Source organism: Myotis nattereri (assembly GCF_964212035.1).
Source record: "Myotis nattereri genome assembly, chromosome: 13".
NCBI classification, from domain to species: Eukaryota; Metazoa; Chordata; class Mammalia; order Chiroptera; family Vespertilionidae; genus Myotis; species Myotis nattereri.
The window spans coordinates 39,581,121-39,601,192 of record NC_138088.1 but is presented as its reverse complement, the minus strand read 5'-3'; the positions used below and the strand labels follow the sequence as shown (position 1 = coordinate 39,601,192).

General features: G+C 36.2%; 1 protein-coding gene across 1 annotated transcript in view; it reads right to left on the bottom strand.

Annotated features, from left to right (window-relative positions):
- The window catches only part of CC2D2B (coiled-coil and C2 domain containing 2B), a 63,436-nt gene that overhangs the window by 26,513 nt on the left and 16,851 nt on the right, over nucleotides 1–20,072 (bottom strand). Inside the window, exons 11-22 of the mRNA XM_081104364.1 lie at nucleotides 19,308–19,448; nucleotides 17,806–17,914; nucleotides 17,495–17,613; nucleotides 15,032–15,209; nucleotides 12,191–12,341; nucleotides 11,239–11,386; nucleotides 7,626–7,764; nucleotides 5,957–6,160; nucleotides 4,896–4,988; nucleotides 4,081–4,172; nucleotides 2,367–2,537; nucleotides 777–875 (exon numbers count right to left, since the gene is read on the bottom strand). Of these exons, the coding sequence (XP_080960490.1) occupies nucleotides 777–875; nucleotides 2,367–2,537; nucleotides 4,081–4,172; nucleotides 4,896–4,988; nucleotides 5,957–6,160; nucleotides 7,626–7,764; nucleotides 11,239–11,386; nucleotides 12,191–12,341; nucleotides 15,032–15,209; nucleotides 17,495–17,613; nucleotides 17,806–17,914; nucleotides 19,308–19,448 (1,644 nt within the window). The remainder of the gene's footprint in view (nucleotides 1–776; nucleotides 876–2,366; nucleotides 2,538–4,080; nucleotides 4,173–4,895; nucleotides 4,989–5,956; nucleotides 6,161–7,625; nucleotides 7,765–11,238; nucleotides 11,387–12,190; nucleotides 12,342–15,031; nucleotides 15,210–17,494; nucleotides 17,614–17,805; nucleotides 17,915–19,307; nucleotides 19,449–20,072) is intronic.

Here is a 20,072-nt window from a genome sequence, read left to right as displayed (position 1 = left end):
GGAGGGACTGCGGGAGGGCCAGTCTGGCCTGTCTCGCTCAGTCCTGATCAGCCGGACCCCAGCAGCAAGTTAACCTACTGGTCAGAGCATCTGCCCCCTGATGGCCAGTGCATGTCATAGTGAGCAGTTGAGCGGCCTTAGCATATCATTAGCATATTATGCTTTGATTGGCTGAACAGCCAACTGGACGACTGGACACTTAGCATATTAGGCTTTTATTATATAAGATTAGGGGAAATAAACAGGTAAATAAATAATTGCAATGAAATGTGAGAAATAAAATAAAAATATATTCCAGATATAATAGTTACTCAGGAGAGGGCATGATTAAATTTCTGGGGGTGAGGACAGGAGCTTCACAGAGAAAACACTGCTTGAGCCTGAGCTTAGAAACATTAAGCAGTAATGTGGCCAATAATACTGAGCTGGGTGGAGGCCACTGCAGGCTAAGGAAAGGGCATGTAATAGGCTTTCTAGAACAGGTGGTAGTCTGATACTGCTGTTGGGTGGAAAGAGATGGGATTTGGCTGACTTGTAGGTAAGGGCCACATCATTACAGATTTTTGTAGGCATTCTAAGGAGCTTGTACTGTATTCTAAAGACCCTGAGAGCAGGGGAGCAAGGAATGAAAGGGTTAGAATTACATTTTATAAAGAGCACCTTCACTGTGTTATGGAAAGTAAACTGGAATCCCAACAGATTAGAGACAGAGAAACCAGTAGCAATTCAGGGCAAGCCATTGGAACTACACTTTATAAAAGTACTAAATACTTAACTCATATAAGATCTCTTCTGAGGCCACTGATTTGATTGTTTCTTTATGTCTGAGGCAAGATATGGATGATATCAGAGAAGTAGATATATCCAAGGGCCTTCTAGAAAAACAATAGAGAGATATCAGTTAGTTTTGGTGGGAGTAGCAGATTTTTGCCTATGCTTATGGACACATATAATCCAGTTACCTGGATTTGATAGTTTGCCTTGATATTCAGATCATAGGTGGTTAGAGCTAAATCCCTGATAATGACTGCTCTAAAGGAGCAGGTCCTAAATGCTGAAATATGGACTGGAGCCAGTCTATGTTAAAGTTTTCCTCAGCAAAAGGAGAAAAATAAGGCAAATGATACGTCGAGATGATATCCTTCCTATTTTTGGTGTTGCAACAGTCTTTCTTTTATGAATTGTAGATTATAGGAAATGGTGATGATGTTATGATGTGATTTTACAAGCAGCCTTTGAAATGTGCATTGTTTTGAGAATATCAATTCTATAAATAAATAAGGTTGAATATAAAAATAGGTAAAACATAAAAAGTTTTTAACTATAGATTAGTAGCTTGTTAATTTATACTTGTTGTTCATATGCAAAATTCATAGGATGGGGTAAACATGAGATAAGCAAGTAGAGTGTAGAGCAAGCATGTCAAACTCAGGGCTAACATGGGCCAAATAAACAAGGTTTAAGTGTATGTATGCTGCAAAAAAACAATAGCTTCAATTTTCATAGAAATGTAGGTTTATTTTGATAGAAATATGCTGAATACAAAGGGCTGAAATAAATGAGTAATCGTTAACATAAAACAGAACACTTTAATAAAAATTAATATTTTTTTCTTGAACATTAACTTACCAGACACTGAATAACTGCACAAATTTATATTGGCTGGGCCACAAAAATATTCGTTGTGGGCCGCATGCAGCCCACAAGTTTGACATGCTTGATGTAGAGCATATAAGTGTGAAATATTGATAGAGAGGTATACTTAATATTCCTGAGGTACCTGGGTACTAAATAGCTACATACGAACCACATACCAGATTAAATAGATAAGAGGCACTCAATATTCAGGATACACTAAATATACATGAGTAATCAATATTCACGATGCCTTATTTTGGTATCGCTCAATTGTGATACCCACTCTGGCCCCACATATCCTCCATACCAGAAACACAAATAAAGCCCCTGAGCACCTGCAGAGAAGATGGGTAAGACCTGATTTTTGCAGAAGTCATCTAACATGACAAGTCTAAAACAGACTCTACTCTCTCCAGTGTTTTAACTCCAATACTGAGAGGGGCCAGTGGCAGAGAATAGTGTAGTTGGCAACAGTGGCTTCACAACTCTTCATAATAGGGAATAGAGATAAAAGGCAAGATATACTTCGGGCATCTCAAACTTGTAAAAACTCTTATTAATACATGGCAATGACAATAAGCTTGCCTATCCAAATGAAGACAAACTTTCACTCAGTTTCTGTATATGGAGCATTAATAAAGTGCAAAGATATACTAATTGGACAGTGTGGAAATTTACATTTAATACAGATCTTTTGTAACCTTAAAAATTGGTGCATATGGCCTTACCTGTGAACTGTTGTTTTCCTGCTGGGAATATTATAAGCCCTCAGGATTCTGACAAGAATCTTAATATCTCCATCACAGATCGTCTGTGCTGCCACTTTTTTCCTTTCTTTCCTCTGAGGCTTTAACTTTCTTTGTCGTTCAACAAGCTTACAAATTGCATGTGTCAACTGGCTAAAGAGTAAACGTGATCAGCCACATATATACAAGATAACTTAGTTTTAAAAGATATCCATTTTTTAAAATTAATTATTGTAAATAAAACCATTATTGTAAGCCATATTTTCTCCATTGTGGAGAGGAGACAGTTGTTTTAAACTCAAGGAAGAAATCATTTTCTGAACATAGAGGAGATGTTATGTTCATTCTTATGTTAAGAGGGAATGTGATTGCTCCATGCCCTTTGGGTACATGACCCAACAAGAGACAAGGGCAGGATAGGTAATTCCATGAAACATGATATTCTTTCAGAATTTATTTTTATTATTTTTTTTAAGAATCATTCTCTTAAAAGTGGTTAGAAACTCAGCTTTTCTACATGAATCTGAAAGAGTAGTTACATATGCTGTCAGCCCTGGTAACAAATCCATGAAATTATAGCTCTATGGTCACACCCATTTCCCCCAAAGACTGAAAATAAAACACAATAGATTTCAGCATCCTAAACCAATGAACCCCTTATTGGTAATACCATGAACCTGCAAGTGGCCCCAGTGTGGTTTCCCAAAAGCATTTCTACTCCTGGTGCTGCCCCTGAGTTTCACAGATTGGACAGTATGAGATTGAATTGCTCCAGCCAAAGACCCCCCTGTGGATCACAGCGCTCTCATAGGGCTGAGGACTCACAGTTTTGAAAGGGATAGGTTATAAGCTTAGTGTGTGGTGCCACCAGCAAGGACTTTTCACTAGCAGTCTCAGGACAGGAAAAATCTTAGGGAAAAATAGGTTTGAAACATAAGTATTTCTTTTCTTTCTTGAGCTAAAAACCATCAATAAGGAGAGCATTAAAAACTAAAATACTGCCCTGGCCAATTTGGCTCAGTGGATGGCGCATCGGCCTGCAGACTGAAGGGTCCTGGGTTCGATTCCAGTCAAGGGCACATGCCTGGGTTGCGGGCTTAATCCCCAATAGGGGGTGTGCAGAAGGCAGCCAATCAATGGTTCTCTCTTATCGTTGATGTTTTTCTCTCTCTCTCCCTCTTCCTTCCTCTCTGAAATCAATAAAAGTATGTTTAAAAAAAAAGCTATAACATTAAAAAAAACTAAAATACTACACAATTGAAAATACATATCGTATCATTATGTCAAGAATGCCATATTAAAATGACCAAATATTTTAAGTCACCATATTTCATTTCATGTTTTATAACTGCATCTTTTTTAAAAAAATGTATTTTATTGATTTTTTACAGAGAGGAAGGGCGAGGGATAGAGAGTTAGAAACATCAACGAGAGAGAAACATCGATCAGCTGCCTCCTGCACACCCCCTACTGGGGATGTGCCCCCAACCAAGTTACATGCCCTTGACCAGAATCGAACCTGGGACACTTCAGTCCACAGGCCGACGCTCTATCCACTGAGCCAAACCAGTTAGGGCATAACTGCATCTTTTGATATGTAACTTATTAGTATAAATGTAGAGATCTTATTAGAGGATTTTGAAGGTATTAACTTAAAGCTTTAGATTTCTTACTTAATAATAATTTTTATATGTACCTTGTAGATACAATTTCTTCATAATCAGCTACAATATCTGATAAGTTAAATTTGCTAACTTTGACAATTCTTTTCATTACCATCTTTCTCATCTACAAAAAAAATTAGAATTTAAGAAATGCATAGTTTATAATTTAAAATAAACTATTTACAATACTACTGGTGCCACTATTTTTTCACCCCTTAATTTGTGCAAGCAATGAATGGGAAGGGGGAATAGATAAGTGAAAATATGGTCTGCTTGTTTCCATTATTAAAATCATTCCTACTCTCACATTCATGTCACACCAAAGCAAGTGTGTGTGTTTTTCTGCTTTTTGTCCTTCCACAACCCTTTCATGTCATCTTAAACTCGGTTCTTACCTCTTTTTACACCGATCCTGGCCCAATTTAAGCTCCTTCCTCCCTTCGTCCCCTGAACTGCTCTGATACTACCACATTACTAGTAAAAGTAAAGATTCTGGCAAAATGCTGGTGTATTTCTCAAAATGAACTTTCAGGGTCAAAAAGAGTGCAAAGTTGTTAATGTTCATGTTTAAGTAGAAAAAGTTAGGCTATGCACTAATAATGAGTTTGCTGTCCATTGAAGTAACCTCTGCATCAACAATGTAGATCAACAGTGTACATTTACAGATGGTAGGTAGCTAACTCTGAAAAGGAAGTGAACAGAACAGATAACCCGTCACTGATCAGAAAGAGGTGATGAGTAAGTAGATTTGTCTGTCTGACTCCCCGGGAAGCCCATAGTACCAAACATCCAGCAGACCAGTTTTCATGAGTAAATGCAAACATTATTATTATTTTGCAGTTGTTACCTTTTTCAGAAAATTGACAGAACTAATCCTTTGGGCGGTAATAGAATTCACATCTGAAAAGGACATATCCTTCTCTACCTGACTTTCATATTCCTAAACAGAGAATTAAGTTAGTTTCACTTCTTGGATGTCATAGTTCAGATATGACATGCTGCAATAAAATGTTAATTATTTATTTCAGTTCATGTGTAGGAGACATTGGCAACATTCTGGCATTAAAAGAGGAAAACATTTCTTTCAGATTCTCCCACTGATAATTAGCTAAAATCAGTTTCTATTTTGTTTGCTTCTAGGATGTGGTCCCTTCATCTTTTAAAAAAGAGTAATGATTGAGAAAAATTTGCCATTATGAAAATGTAAAGATGATTAATAAATATTCTATAAATGTGCTATGGTTATTACAATTGGTTCTTTCTACAGGAATTAGCTCTTACAATCCGCTATCTTAAGATTAGTGATGTACCAGTAAGTGTTTAACAACCAGTTATCTGGAAGTGTGGGGAGGGAGAGCCCCAATTTGTAGCATGTGCTGATTTATGGTGTAAATATTTCCCCAGCAACCAAATTAAACAAATTTAAAGCAGCCAACATGAAGTCACTGAAGGTGGAGTTGGAAAAAGGTGCACATTAGGCTCTGACAGCTGGTGATGGCCGGCTCCCGCACACTACCCCCACATAGTTAAGTCCCCACACCCCCATTTTAAAGTTCCTGAAATTGAGGTGCATTTTATAATCAATGTATACATTTAATGTGGTAGTGTTTCTTTCCCTTATATCCAAAAGTTTCTTTTAAATATGTGTTACATTTTACGATAGCAAAAATACAGTATTTACATAAATCTAGAATACACCTAAAGGATTTCGGCTTTGAAATACTTTGTTTGAACAACTAAGTTGCAAAATCAAGCTAAGGACTTTCTGGAATTAGGAGATCTGTACATTTTTAATGTTTAAAGAAAGGGGGGAGGTCTATCTACTGATTATCAGTTAAAAAAAATTAAGACAGATTTAAAGTAGCAAAACATTAACTTATAAGTTATACTCAAATAGAAACCACGTACCTGGAAGACTGAGTCTGGAATCTCTCTGTCATAAAGGGGTATTTGCTGCAGAGGGAAAATACCTAATTGTCCTGCATTTCTAAGCTGCAATAGCCGGAAACGTTTACTCTTTTTCATTTCCTCTTCAGAAACAAAACTTGATTCTTCTTGCAACTGTTCAAGACGAAAATACTTTGGAATATCCTTCCCTTTATGTTTCATGTACTGTAAAACATAAATAAGAAAAGTCTTGACTTAATATATATTAATTTTTAATTAAAAATTTATTTCAACACATTTTAATGTATAAAAATGTCAAACCACTATATTGTAAACTGAAACTAATATTGTATACTAACTACATTTAAATTTAAAAAATTAAACAATGGAGAAAGGGAAGCCTCTTCAATAAATCTTGTTGGAATAATTGTAAAGCCACATGCAGAAGAATGAAAACAGACTGCTTTCTGACGCCATACACAAAAATTAACTCAAATGGATTAAAGACTTGACTATAGGATCTGTGCTGAGTGAAATAAGGCAGACAGAGAAAGACAAATGCCAGCTGATTTCACTTTTATGTGGCATCTGAGAGAAAATCAATATTTCTGTATGCCTGTGATCAATTCAGCACATCAGTTAAGAGGCTCTGATCTAGGGACACTTAATTGCAATAATCTATTTAAGTGTTGCTTTATTGAATAAATGCAAATGGGAGTACAGGGTACATGCAAGGAAGAGTGTTAGTTGCCATAAGAGAGATAAATATTTATTTGCTGTAGTTCCACAAGGAAGGATAAAACACAGTAATGACTACAGCATAAGGCAGAATGAAATTAGAACCATAACAGTTATAAAAAGAAAAAGAAAAAAAGTTAACAAGAGGGCAAGGAAAGAAGAGCATATGTTTAACTGAGGTTACCAAAGAAATGTTTATCAGATTTGGAGGATGGATAAGATAGCCTCTATGGGTGGCTTTCTAGGCAGAGGGAATAACATGACTAAAGGTGTGAAGAAAGCATTTTGGGGCACATCTATTTATATTTCTATGAACAATTCAGTTGGCTGTAAGGAAGAGTAGGGGAAGTGAATATATAATGGAGTCTTTGAGGGAAGTAATGTGTCTGTAAGCCGTCTTTATATACCTAGCATCTAATAATACAGCTGGCACTCCAATAGACATGCAATAGATGCTAGTCTGAAGGTCAGCCTGTAGGATGTGCTATGGGCTGCTTAGTGGCAAAGTACCAACCATTGGGCCTCAAATAGTATTTCAGTGGCTGAATTTCTTATTGCCTTTATAATACTGTAAACTGGTTGTAAACTGTGTCTGTCCTGAGATTTACAATTACATGCCTCCAAATGCCTAGAAAAAATGTGCAGTAAACTATTTTTAAAATATATTTTTATTGATTTCAGAGAGGAAGAGAGAAGGAGAGGGAGACAGAAACGTCAATGATGAGAATCATTGATCGGCTGCCTCCTGTAGGCCCCACACTGGGGATCGAGCCCACAACCCAGGCATGTGCCTTGACTGGGAATTGAACAGTGACCTCCTGGTTCATAGGTGGACTCCAAACCACCTTGCCATGCTGGCTGAGCACAAACTATTTTAAATAGTTTAAAAGTAAAGGACCCAGAGCTTAGAAAATAGAATATATTTCCAGAATTGATATTTGCTATAACTTACCATAATAAATTCCATTAAATCAGAATATTCTGGATTATTTGGGTCAATTCTGACTTCATTTGCCCATTCAAAAAGCTTCTGTGTATTAATGAGCCATGGAATTCCAGGATCGCCTCTTGCATCTACATTTCTTAACACACTAACATAGAGAAAAATATTTGTGAATGTGCATACAATATGCAGGTTATGTATTTGTTAGTATTTCCCCAGCATAGGGAATAGCGTTATAAATACTCATTTCAGGTATTTAAACATAATACCTACCCATCCCCTACATTTAAGGATAAAATAGAAGGTTTACATGTGATATCTCTTCTGGGTCTTCTGAGAATATTCTAACTTGTGTCATAGAGCTTTGATAAGTGTCCACCCCCTCCCTTCAGTTGAGAGGCTCTGATCTAGGGAACCCTTCTGATCATAACCCTTAGGCTCTGATCTAAGTTTAACCTTAAGAGACAGTAAACTTCTTGAGGGTAAAGTATCCACATTCTGTGTAGTAGCTAAAACATAGTAAATGCTACATAATAAATGGTGCATATTGGATGTATTCTGCAAACCCTGAGCGTAGTGACTTATTAAATATTTTCCTTCCATAGATGCACGGTATTGAGATGTAACCAAGATGTCTGCTTAAGAAAAATTAATAAAATCCATAGTATATAAGAATCTTCAGGTTACATTTTTACAGTTGAAACATAATATAGAATATGAATTAACTGGGAAGTATTACCAAAGGAGTATCTTTATTTGGACCTCTTTTGGTGCTATACTCTGATTCTCACAAGTCATTCTTGCCTTCTGGAGAATTTATCCCAGGTTCCTAGAACGACAGCTCAGCACCAGCCCTTGAACTCCCACACTGTAGAGGACAGTTCTGTAACTTCCCTCTCTGATGTCAGAGGCCCCAATGGTAAAGTTTTACTTTGAGTTAACGTCTTTAGAGAAGGCCCTGGACTTTGAAAACCTCTCTTACAATTCACTCCCTGTTGAAACCTGTCATATGCCCCCATCATTCACAGAACTGCTTTAAATCTTTTGTAAACTTGAGTCCCCAAGTAACTGGAACTGCTAAGTGCAGCATCACAGAAGCAATAGAGAAGAGACTTAAAGAAGCAAAAGGATGAGGACAAGCCAATGAGTATCAGAAAGTCACTGGTAGCCTTCAGGAATCCCGTGGATTGGTTTAGGGAAGAAATGTATGAATAAAAAGTGAAGGCACTGTAGGCAGACAAGTATACCACCCAGGTGAGGGCTCAGTTAGATAAGAAAAACAGCCCCAAAGTGTTTTTTAAGGTTTAATCAGATGACTGGATTGTTCTTTGTTTAAAAAAACAAAGAAGGCTTCTTATGTATAACAGACTAATAGCATATAGAGATGGAAAAGTTGAAGATAATGTAAGAAAAGGATATAGATACATCAGCAGAATCCTAAAAGAAACAAAGGAAAGTTCCAAAATACCTGTATAAAAGATTGCCCCATTTATTAGCTTTACAGTGAGGAGAACAAATATCTGACTCTAAGAATAAAAAGCAAAGAATATGTAAAATGAGATAAAGGTAGGAAATAGCTAGTCGATACTATACTAGGGAAATACTAAGAAATAAAAGAAAATAATGGTTCAAGGTATTAAAAGTTTATTCATTAGATAGTAAATCAATTAATTTTATTGTCTACTTTTTCCCCTAAAATGCCCTTCTCCAGGCCCTGAAGAAGATGACATCATTTATTTACCAAAACAAGGCCATCCATCAAAATTGCATTTGCCTTCATAGTGATTTCTGTCTCATCCTCTGACTTGAAGAAGAGATATTTCCTCTTCTCTAGAACCATAGCTATAAATTTGTGTCTGGTTCAATATCTTCCTGACTCTGAAGGATCTCATACTTTTTCTAATATATTCTCTGGCTCTTTTCCCATGGATTTCATCACTTCTTTTAAGAAGATAAATATTGCCCCAGTTTTTAAGAAATCCATACCTTGATTCTATTGTCTCTCTTATTTTCAGTCTTTTTTCCTCCAGCCTGTTAAACTTCTTGATGAATAATGTACACCCACTAGCTCAGTTTCCTCAAAATCAACTGGAGTTTTTTAAAATATATTTTTATTGATTTCAGAGAGGGGAGAGGGATAGAGAGATAGAAACATCAATGATGAGAGAGAATCATTTATCAGCTGCCTCCTGCATGCCCTCTATTGGGAACGAGGCCCACAACCCAGATATGTGCTCTGATTGGGAACAGAACCGTGACCTCCAGATTCATAGGTCAACACTCAAGCCTGAGCCCGGCTCAACATCAATTGCTGAGTGCTACTAACATTTAGGTGTTGGTTTGGTTTTTTTCTCTAACACTTGTTCTTTACCACAAAAAGTACTTACAAACTCTTACTATAACTCTGGCCATATGCCACTGGTTTTATACATAGTGTTCTCATTATTTTAAAAGTCTCTAATTTCCATTTTGACCTCCTTTCAAATCCAAATTATTTATAGTGATGTTTTTAAATTTTTTTATTCTATTTTTAAAATACTTTTTAAAGAGCAGTTTCAGGCTCACAGCAAAAGTGACCAGAAAGCGCAGTTTTCATATGCCCCTTACCCCTCACACTTCACAGTCTCCCCACTATCAACATCCTGCACCAGAGTTATAATTTACTACATTCATTGCAAAAAGAGTGGCATTTGTTGCAATACATGAACCTGTGTTGGCACATCATTATCACTCAAAGTACATAGTCTACATTCGGGTTTACTCCTGGTGCTGTACATGCCATGGGTTTTGACAAATATGTAATTATATGTACCCATAGTTATGGTATCACACAGAGTAGTTTCAGTGCCCTAAAAATCCTGTGTGCTCTACCTAATCATCCCTCTCTCTTCATAACCCCTGGCAACTCCCAATATTTTTACTGTCTCCATAGTTCTGCCTTTTCCATAACATCATATAGCCAAGGTCTTTTAAAATATGTGTTTAGATGGAGAGGGGAAAGGCCATTGTTCTGGTATCATTACTCATTAATTTTTAAATGATGGAATCTATGTGGCCCTTTATATTTGCCATTTTACTCAAACACAGCATAATATAAAAGGCAGCATTACCATCATTTTTATAAAATTTTACTGTACTTATTTCTAGTAATCCTATTTGTGGATATGGTCGACCTATAAGTTAATTCCAATTCTTTTAGAAAGTCCTGGGACATAGCATAAAATTTCTAGGATTTTCTTTCTAGCAAGTTGATAATACATAAATTATTATTTTATAATCCAGAATTACTGGGAAATATAAAGGCCCCAGAAATAAAATCCTTGGGAGTCTTGGCCTTTCTCATCCTACATGTGACTATAATCCTAAGGAAGGAAGAGATACACACTATTACATATAAAGACACTTATTATCTTATAGGATAATTATCAATAAGATGTATAAATGTCTTATATATTTAGAAATACATTAACATTTTATATATTTATAAACATATAAAAAAATAAATCAACATCGAAATAAACTAAAGTCCTATTGCTGCTAGTTTTTTCCTTTTATAGACACAGGTTTTGTGTGATGCTTTGCTGAGGAGTGGAATTATTTTTCAAGCATAAAGGTTTACTACCTGCAGTAAGCAGATCTTAATGACTGCGACATAGGTGTCAGAGGAATGCCATTTTCATCTAAGGCCCATGACAGGGAATAGCTTAGTTTTCCTGATGTGAAAAGACAAAGTTCTTCAGTTTCATTTCCCTCAAGAAGAAAAGGCACATCTGTTTATAAAGGGCATTAAAAACAAGTAAATTTTTTAACGGCGTGCAATTTGCACACATTGTAGATCCGCCCCTTCCCTCCCCCCTTTACTTGTGGAAATCCAGGAACACAGGACACTCTGTGCTGACCCCAGGCTCAAACCTGGGCTCCCCTCAGCACCGTCTAAGACGCCTCCAGGCAGACTGCTCACAGACTACAAAGAGAGGAAAATACTGATCTGGTTACACAGAGATGGACAGCGCTGGGCTGCTGGGGCCAGAGCAGAGACACAAACCCACGGGGGGCCGGGTTCGATTCTGGTCAAGGCCATGCACCTACATTGCAGGCTCCTCCCTGGCCGGGGCCCAGGTCAGGGCTCATGCAGGAGGCAACCAATCTAAGTGTGCCTCTCACATTGATGTTTCTCTCTGTCTTTCCCTCTCTCTTCCACTCTCTCTAAAAATCAATGGAAACATATCCTCATGTGAGGATAAAAAAAAGAAAGAAATGTCATATCCTATGAAAGAGACATCTTGAAAATGCCTAAAGAAAGTTGTCATTTTTTCTTGGTGAAGGGACTGGAGTCCGTGTTGATAAAAACACCTTGGCAACTGCGGCAGTGGTGGCGGCAGCAGCCAGGTGATGGGGTGGCTTTTCCCCCTAATCAACCCGGTTGCCTCCTGCAGAGGGAGGCCAGACTGCGGTCAGTAGGACATCCCCTGAGGGCTCCCAGAGTGTGAGAGGGGGAAGGTTTGGCTGAGGGACTCCCCCCCACCCAGTGCACAAATTTTGTGCACCAGGCCTCTAGTTTTTAATAAACTTACTGCTTCCTACTTCTCCATACTCAGGCATGACCAGCTCATCAGAGCTAAACTCTACATATTCCAAAGCAGTTTTGCTTTTCAGCTCTGTGTTGTTAGGCAAAGGTACATATAGTTTTGCCAGCAAGTTTGTCCTTTTATTTATTTCATAAACCTAAATAGAAAAGAAATGATTGATAGCTCATTGAAAGTACAAAAATTTTTAAACTAAACTAAGGACTCTTATAAACACTCACTTGTATTCTTTTTTTTAAATGCCAGAATATAAAATAGGTATTGTTCTATAGTATTTCACCTACTGATTGTGAGAAAAGTAGATAATTGTACATCCCTTAAAGTAGAATGCCTTTCACTAGTTTCAAGGAAAATAAATTCAATAAAAGGATTATAAATACAGTTCTGAGAATATAGGTACACATAACACAATACCTGAATAACTTACTTTTGTGTAGCACTTTTAAAGTTCCTTACCTCATTTAAATCTGATGAAAATTATAGAAAACTGGTATTATTCTTCCCATTTCATTAGGAAATGGAGTCTCTATATAAAACTATATTTGTTTTTATTATAAGTGATGGAAACTCAGGTTGACTTGCTTAGAAAAAAGGGAAATTCATTAACTCATGGAATCCAAGGACAGATTAAATGAGCTGTAGGGATAGGGGAGGGCAAAAAAGTCCCAGTAGATAGTTTCACAGATGCCCACTGGGTACTAAACCCAGGTCTTTTGATTCTGATGCTGTGCTTTAACTACAATTCCATCACTGCCATAATTACAAACCTAAAGTTGTTTTCAATAGCAAAATCTTCATTTGACCTGTACTGTGTTTGGCAAACAGTGATATGTACTCTAAGAAGAAGGAAATAGGGGGTAGGGTGGGGGTGGAATGCTCCTTGAAAGTTAAGAAAAAATGTGTCAATCAAAAAGGGGGTTGGTTAATCAAGAAAGCAGAGAAAAAGCAAAGTCCGAGGCAAATATTTTTTCTAGTTATCTGAAAACTGTCCCTTGTAAAAATTAACTTAAGCTAACACACTGGTCTCTTTGACAAAAGTGTCCCTAACGCTGAAAGGTTTGTAGGAGTTATTGCAAATAGACTTAAGTATTCAGGTCCGTGAAAGGAATTTCTTATTGTAAATCATTTTATTAGCCAACTAAAGAAAGACAGTGAACTGATAACTATATTCAAAGGATGAATTGGCACTCTGATTTGACAAATCAGCCTTGTAAATTTGTTTAGGGAACTGCCTTTTCAGGGGATTGTCAAATCCAGTTTCTGATACTGCAAGGCTGGAGGTCAGATCCTGGATAGAAGTAAATGTGAAGGTAGAGAATTCCACCTGGTGAAGTCCCCAGGAGACAGCCTGCCCCCCCCCCCCCCATAGCAGCTATTAGCACCACTGAATGGCAGAGATGAAGTATCAAGAATGGGCATTTTAATGGAGGAACTGGAATGGTCAATCGTTCTGAGGTAGGAAACTGCAGGATACATGGTAAAAACACAAGTAATTCAGTTTGACTGAATGAAGAATCAGTAAAGAGGAATGGTAAGAAGTAAATCAGAAATGTAGATTAGAATCTCTTACACTAGGGCAGTGGTCGGCAAACTGCAGCTCGTGAGCCACATGCGGCTCTTTGGCCCCTTGAGTGTGGCTCTTTCACAAATACCACGTGCGGGCGCGCATGTACAGTGCGATTGAAACTTCATGGTCCATGCGCAGAAGTTGGTATTTTGTGGAAGAGCTACACTCAAGGGGCCAAAGAGCCGCATGTGGCTCAAAAGCCGCAGTTTGCCGACCATTGCACTAGGGCATAAAAATTTATATTCAACTTCTGCAGCTGCTAATGATGTAATTTCTCTCTAGCTAGATTAGTTTCTTTCCCTGCATCTTAGTTTCTTATATGCTAAGTAATGAAAAATTCAAAAGTGCATTTATCTATATTTTTAACCTCAAGTGGTTGGATTATAATTTTTAAGATGACAGGTTCTTGACAGTACAGATAAACAAAGTGAATACAACCTCTGGTCAGGGATAGCACAAAATGATCTAGGCATTGTGAAAATAACAGATTTAGATTTGTAATTATAATCCTCTCTCCAGTCCTCAAACTCCATCCCAACCTTACATACACAAATCTTTATTCCCTCAAAACCTTTCCTTTGGGTATAGATGCAAGTTCAACCCCTATATTGGCCATCAAAATTTCTTGTCTAGACTCCTTTATGGTCTCTAATTTTTCTCCATTGTACTATTTTCTTCTTCCTTTAATAGTGCAGGGGTTCTCATGATGGTGTCTTTGGACAAAGATCAGGGGTCTATTGTGTGTATGATCTTTCATCAGATTTTTAAAAAGATCCCAAATCCAAAAATAGGTGAAGCACAAATACAGCAAGAGACTGAAATCAAGTCAGGGCTGGAGCAATTTGGAGACATCCTTCAATACTATTATAATAGTTATACCTCTCACTTTAGCTTCCAGCGGTCACCAACCTTTCGGACCTCAGGGACCACCAGTGGTCCGCGGACCACCAGTTGGCGACCATCGGACACAACCCTCTTCCACCTCACTAGCAAATGAACAGTAATACTGCACACCAAGGGTTGGTAGAAATTTTAGCAGGAAAGAAGAGAAGTATTTAATTAATCAAATAATTTTGTACTTATAGTATAAAAAACTAATGATAAATTACAAATATATTATTTATAAATATCTTCTTTAGCCATATAGATCAGTTATCTCTAAATGTAAAAGCAATAACTTATCACATATAACAATAGCTAACAAGAAATTTAAAATTATGTATGGGTAAAATAAGGTACAAAAGTAAATAATAATGACATACCTCCAAGCAAATTGTTTCAGGCCAATATATTAACTGGATATTGAAAATCTGCTGAAACATGACTTTAAAATCAAACTGCAGAGGAGATATTGAAGTGCAAGAAACCTGTTTATCATTGTATAATATTTTAATAAAATATTTAAGTTTCTGAATTTTGGCTCTCCTCTTTTGTTCATGCCTAAAAATTAAAGAAACCTTTAAAAGACCATTGAAAGCAAAATGGACATAAAATGTTCATTTCAAAATGTACCTTAACTTAGCATGTTAAAATATGATTATTTTAGAGGGCAAATGGTATCTTTAAGCCCCAAAACGCTTGCCAAAAGGTGGATAAAAGCCTCTGCTACCCAGTAAAATGTTTTTTCAAGAAAAATATTTACTCAAAAATAGAAAAAGAACTAAAATCAGGGTTCTGTAAATCATTCAGGTATTTATTTTACTAAATTTTAAGCACTTACCTATCATAAGATGATTTATGAGAAGAGGAAACTGAGGGACTTAGTAATAGGGTTGGGAAACTTAAATCAAGAACTCAAAAATATTGTCTAACTCTTAAAAGAGGTACACACACACACACCCCATGTTTTCAATAACCTCAAAGAAGTGGCTCTAAGTCATGAGGCTTGCTGTGTTCTATTAAAGGCCTTTGAAAATCCCTTTAGGCTTTAGGTTGTACACCCTTTTTCTCCAGGTCATTTTTTCTCTGAACCCAAAGATTTGAGAGAGGTTAGTTCTCTGGGGCTTATGAGTACACTTATTAGGGAATAAATTGACGCCTTGAGTGAGATGAAAGTCCTAAAAAGAGTCTTCCATCCATTCATTTATTCCTTCGCTCAACTAACATTTACTGAAAACCGTTTTAGGTGCACGGGAACTGACTTGATGATGTTTAAGACTTGAGCCACTTTTTCAGAAAGGAGAAGACTGGTTGGAAGATAAGCCTTAGTTGAAATATAGAAATCCCCTGTTCTCCACCCTAATCATCCTCTGGGCCCAGCATCTCCCTGCCCTCAGATAAGCCCATCTTCTCCGTAACCTTCTCAGAGGGTTCAGAGACAAAAGATTACTTATTCTCCGTTAGCCTCTTCTAACCACCTTCCCAATTACCCTTAGAGAAATATCTTAGTACAATTTGCCCTTCATGTTGCCCTCTGAATGTAATTTTAACAATGGGCTCATGAACTGATGATGACATTCATTAATTCAGTATTATATTTATCTTGAGGTAATCTTGTTTTTTTCTTCACCTGTAAACTCTTTAATTCTTCTTTAATTCCTGTCCTTTCATCTCTATCCTTGATATCAGTACATTATTCTTTTCTAGAGAGTCAATTCTTATTCAACTGGATATTTTAAATGGATAATGAAAGCAATGCCACACAACAGCAATTGCTTTGAGAAGACAGAAAGCACCTATTTCCTTTTGCCTTGACTTCCACTAAGTTTTAGCCTAGGCTTTCCAGCACAAATACCTTCCTCCTCTTTCTCCTCTTTATTTCCATCTTCCATTTTATGGATACTGTTTTCTTGTCTTCATTTAGATGGTCCTTTTGTATGTGTGTCTTACATAATAAATTATCTCAGACCCCTTTGAGAAATAGGTATAGAACAAATCAGTACTTCACCACTGTACTTCTCTGGTCAGAAAGACAGTAGTGATTGTGTCTTTGTGTCTGCTACTTTTTATGTTCATTTAAAAATGCAACCATCATCCAGTTAATGTATATGAATATTTATTGGGCACCCACTGTCTTACAACACTGTGCTAAATTATGCACATTCACAATACTCAAGGACGATTTGGTTCAAAGTGTCCCATGAGACAGAAATGTTGAAAAGTTAGACCTAGTTCAGTGCTCTAATTTGACTTATCCTCTTTAAGGGAGATGAGAGCCACAGGCCTACAGATGGGAGAAATGACAATCTGTATGATACCTGTTTTTGCATGAAATGTCCCAGGAGTAGGGGGAAACATTGTAGCTCAAGGAAGAAGTCACAAGTGGGAAGGAAAGAAGTTTATGTCAAAATATAAAATTGCCCAGAGGGGCTGCCTGATATAGAATACATTTTATGAAAGCAAAGGGTACCTTAACAAGCTAGGGCTACTATATAATCTTATTTTACGGTGGCTTTATATCCTACCTATCTATACATGAACAAAAATTACTACCATAGCAAAAACAAAAAACAGTCATCAAACCAAACTGTTTTATGTACCACCTCACTGATGAATTAGAGATGTGACCCTGGGCTACTTAACATTTTATAAGCATAAATTCCCCCATCTTTAAAATGAGGATAACACCACAGAACTATAGTAGCAATTAAATGTGCAAATGTATAAGATAAAGTAGCAAAGTGCCCGGTATATGGTACTCACTCAAGAAATCTAACATTATTATTAAAAATTAAACAATTAATAGACAATATAAAAGAAAAAAGTAATCCTGTAAAAACGCTTACAGTGAACACTTGGATAAGTTTGTTAATTCTTCAGCAAAAGAAAGTTGTGGCATCAAAGTAATTGGCTTTATTCCTTCAATATCTGTTTCTTCAAGTGCTGAAGCTAAATATAAGAGGCTCTAGAAACCAAAAAAATAAATGTATAATTTACAATGTAAGTTCATTGTTTAGGACAATTATTCTTAATATTAAACTTATATTTCCTATATTTGTAATTTTGTTGGATAACTGTTACAAATACAAAGATATCCTATTTTATCTATTAAATATTATAACTAGTTGAGTTAAATATCATTTTTCAATATAAATACCTCCTCATTTCCCCCACTGTTATATGCTTTTCCTTCAGTTTTCTTCTCAGTCTCAGACATTTCTGACATTTCTCCTTGATTTTGTTCATCAAATCTATTTATTTTTATCCTAGTTAATAATAAATAGAATTATTTAAAGCAAATATAATGAAAGTATTGGACAGTTATAATTGTGCTTGCACAACTCTATGAATATACTAAAAACCATTGACCTGCACACCTTAATCAATAAAGAAAAAAGAAAAAAGAACTGCACACTTTAAATGGGTGAAATGTATGGTATGCGAACTATATCTCATTAAAACTGGTTTTTTTTTAATTTAAATTCTTTATTAGAACTGTTTTTAGAATATATGCTTTTGCCTTCTGAAATACAGTATAATGAAGTCAGTGTGGATATTACCTGTATGGGCTGAGAGCGACTGCCTGTGTTGACTGGCACTATGGAATTTGGGCAAGTTCCTAAAGTGTTCTGTGCCTTACTTTTCTCATTTGAAAATTGTGTTGTTATAAGGATTATATGAACTAATTCATGCAAAGTGCTGTTTGGTGCTCAAAGCATAACTAACAATAAATATTATTGTTTTCCTCTGACTTGGGGTAATCAATATGAACTTATTGTTCATAATTAACTTAGTGTTCTTTAATATAATGGCGGTCAAACTTTGTCACATTCAAATCACTGGGGAGCTTTTTTAAAGTTTTTTTTTTCTTTTTTTAGATAAACTGTTGAAAATGTTAGGAATTATAATAAAGGTGATCATGAAACACTTTCATTAAAAACCCCTGCAGTTGGGGGAAAAATCAACAAAGTAAACACCATTTTTATTGCCTGAAATTACACTAATCTTTTACAGTTTGGGGGGAAAAAAGACCCAGGAACAATGGGTTAGGAAGGAAACCAGTTATTTAACTGTGAGTTCACAGCTTCTGTGAGTAACAAGTATCGTTTTTAATTATAACTAACTCCTCCAATAGACATGTTTTTATAATTACATGTTTTACCCAGGAGGGTGATTGCTGAATCTATATTTAACTTTATAATAAAGTGCCAAATTGTTTTCAAAGTCACTGTACAATTTTTCATTCCCACCAGCAATCAATCAGAGTTACTATTACTCAGCATCTTTGAAAGCATGTGTTACTGTCTTTTCCTTTCCTCTCTTTTCTTTTCTTTGTTCTGATTTTTAGCCATTCTCATAGGTGTGTAGTATATTCCATTGTGGTTTCAATTCACATTACTCTACTGACCTGAAGTGATGTTGAGCATCTTCTCATGTGTTCCTTTGCCATCCATTTACCTTCTTTAGTGAAGTGTCTATTCAAATCTTTTGCCCCTTTTAATTAAATTGTAAGAATTGTTTATATATTCAAGATACAACTCCTTTGTTGGCTACATCAAATAATTATCTAGCTTCTTTTCTCCCAATTACTGTGAATTGCCAGTTATTCATGTGCAGTTCCTCAGAAATGTTATAAGAACCAATAGAACAACCACTCACCTCTGAAACTGTAACTTTATCGGGGTGCTTATAAACCCTTGCTGTTGTCGAAGAGATTTTATCTGTTTCCAAGTACGTAATATACTTTGTAGGAGGGAGAAGTCCTTTTCCCTTTCTAAGTCATAGAGCTGTTTTGTATTACTACAACAATAATGGTAGATTAAAAATATTAGCAGATTAGAATTATTTAAGTCATTAAGATGGCCTGGAAGAATGTATTACACTAATTTTTCTGTACTCCCCTTGGCCACCTCATGTTTTTTTCATTTTACCCATATCTTGATATAGAAACTGAAATTCCATTTAGTGATTCATTCCTTTATGGCTTAAAGTTTTTCACTATTTTCTTTGTCATCCCCTTTACATTCTCCCTTTTATGAAGTTTAACACCTGTTTCTACAGGATCTCCTATTAGACTTTCTAATTAAGATGAGCTTGGCTTTATCTTCTGCCTTTGGCACTCCATGAAGGCATTTGAATGCCAGTCAGAATTACTAGTGTTTAACAGATACACTGCATGTAAAAGCTGACTTTACCCCTAATTTTTAGGATTTTTCCTTTTACCTAGTTTTTGGCTTTTGTAGATTCCTTACCTTTTTGCCATTTCAGCAATAAAAATAGTATTATCAGACATTTTTACTTATTTTCATTAGAAGGGACATTCAGGGAATCTAGTCTACCATACTGATAGAAAGAGAAGCCTATTGCCATTCTTTAATTCATCCACTAAATATTTATTGGGTGCTTACTGCATGCCAGGTACTG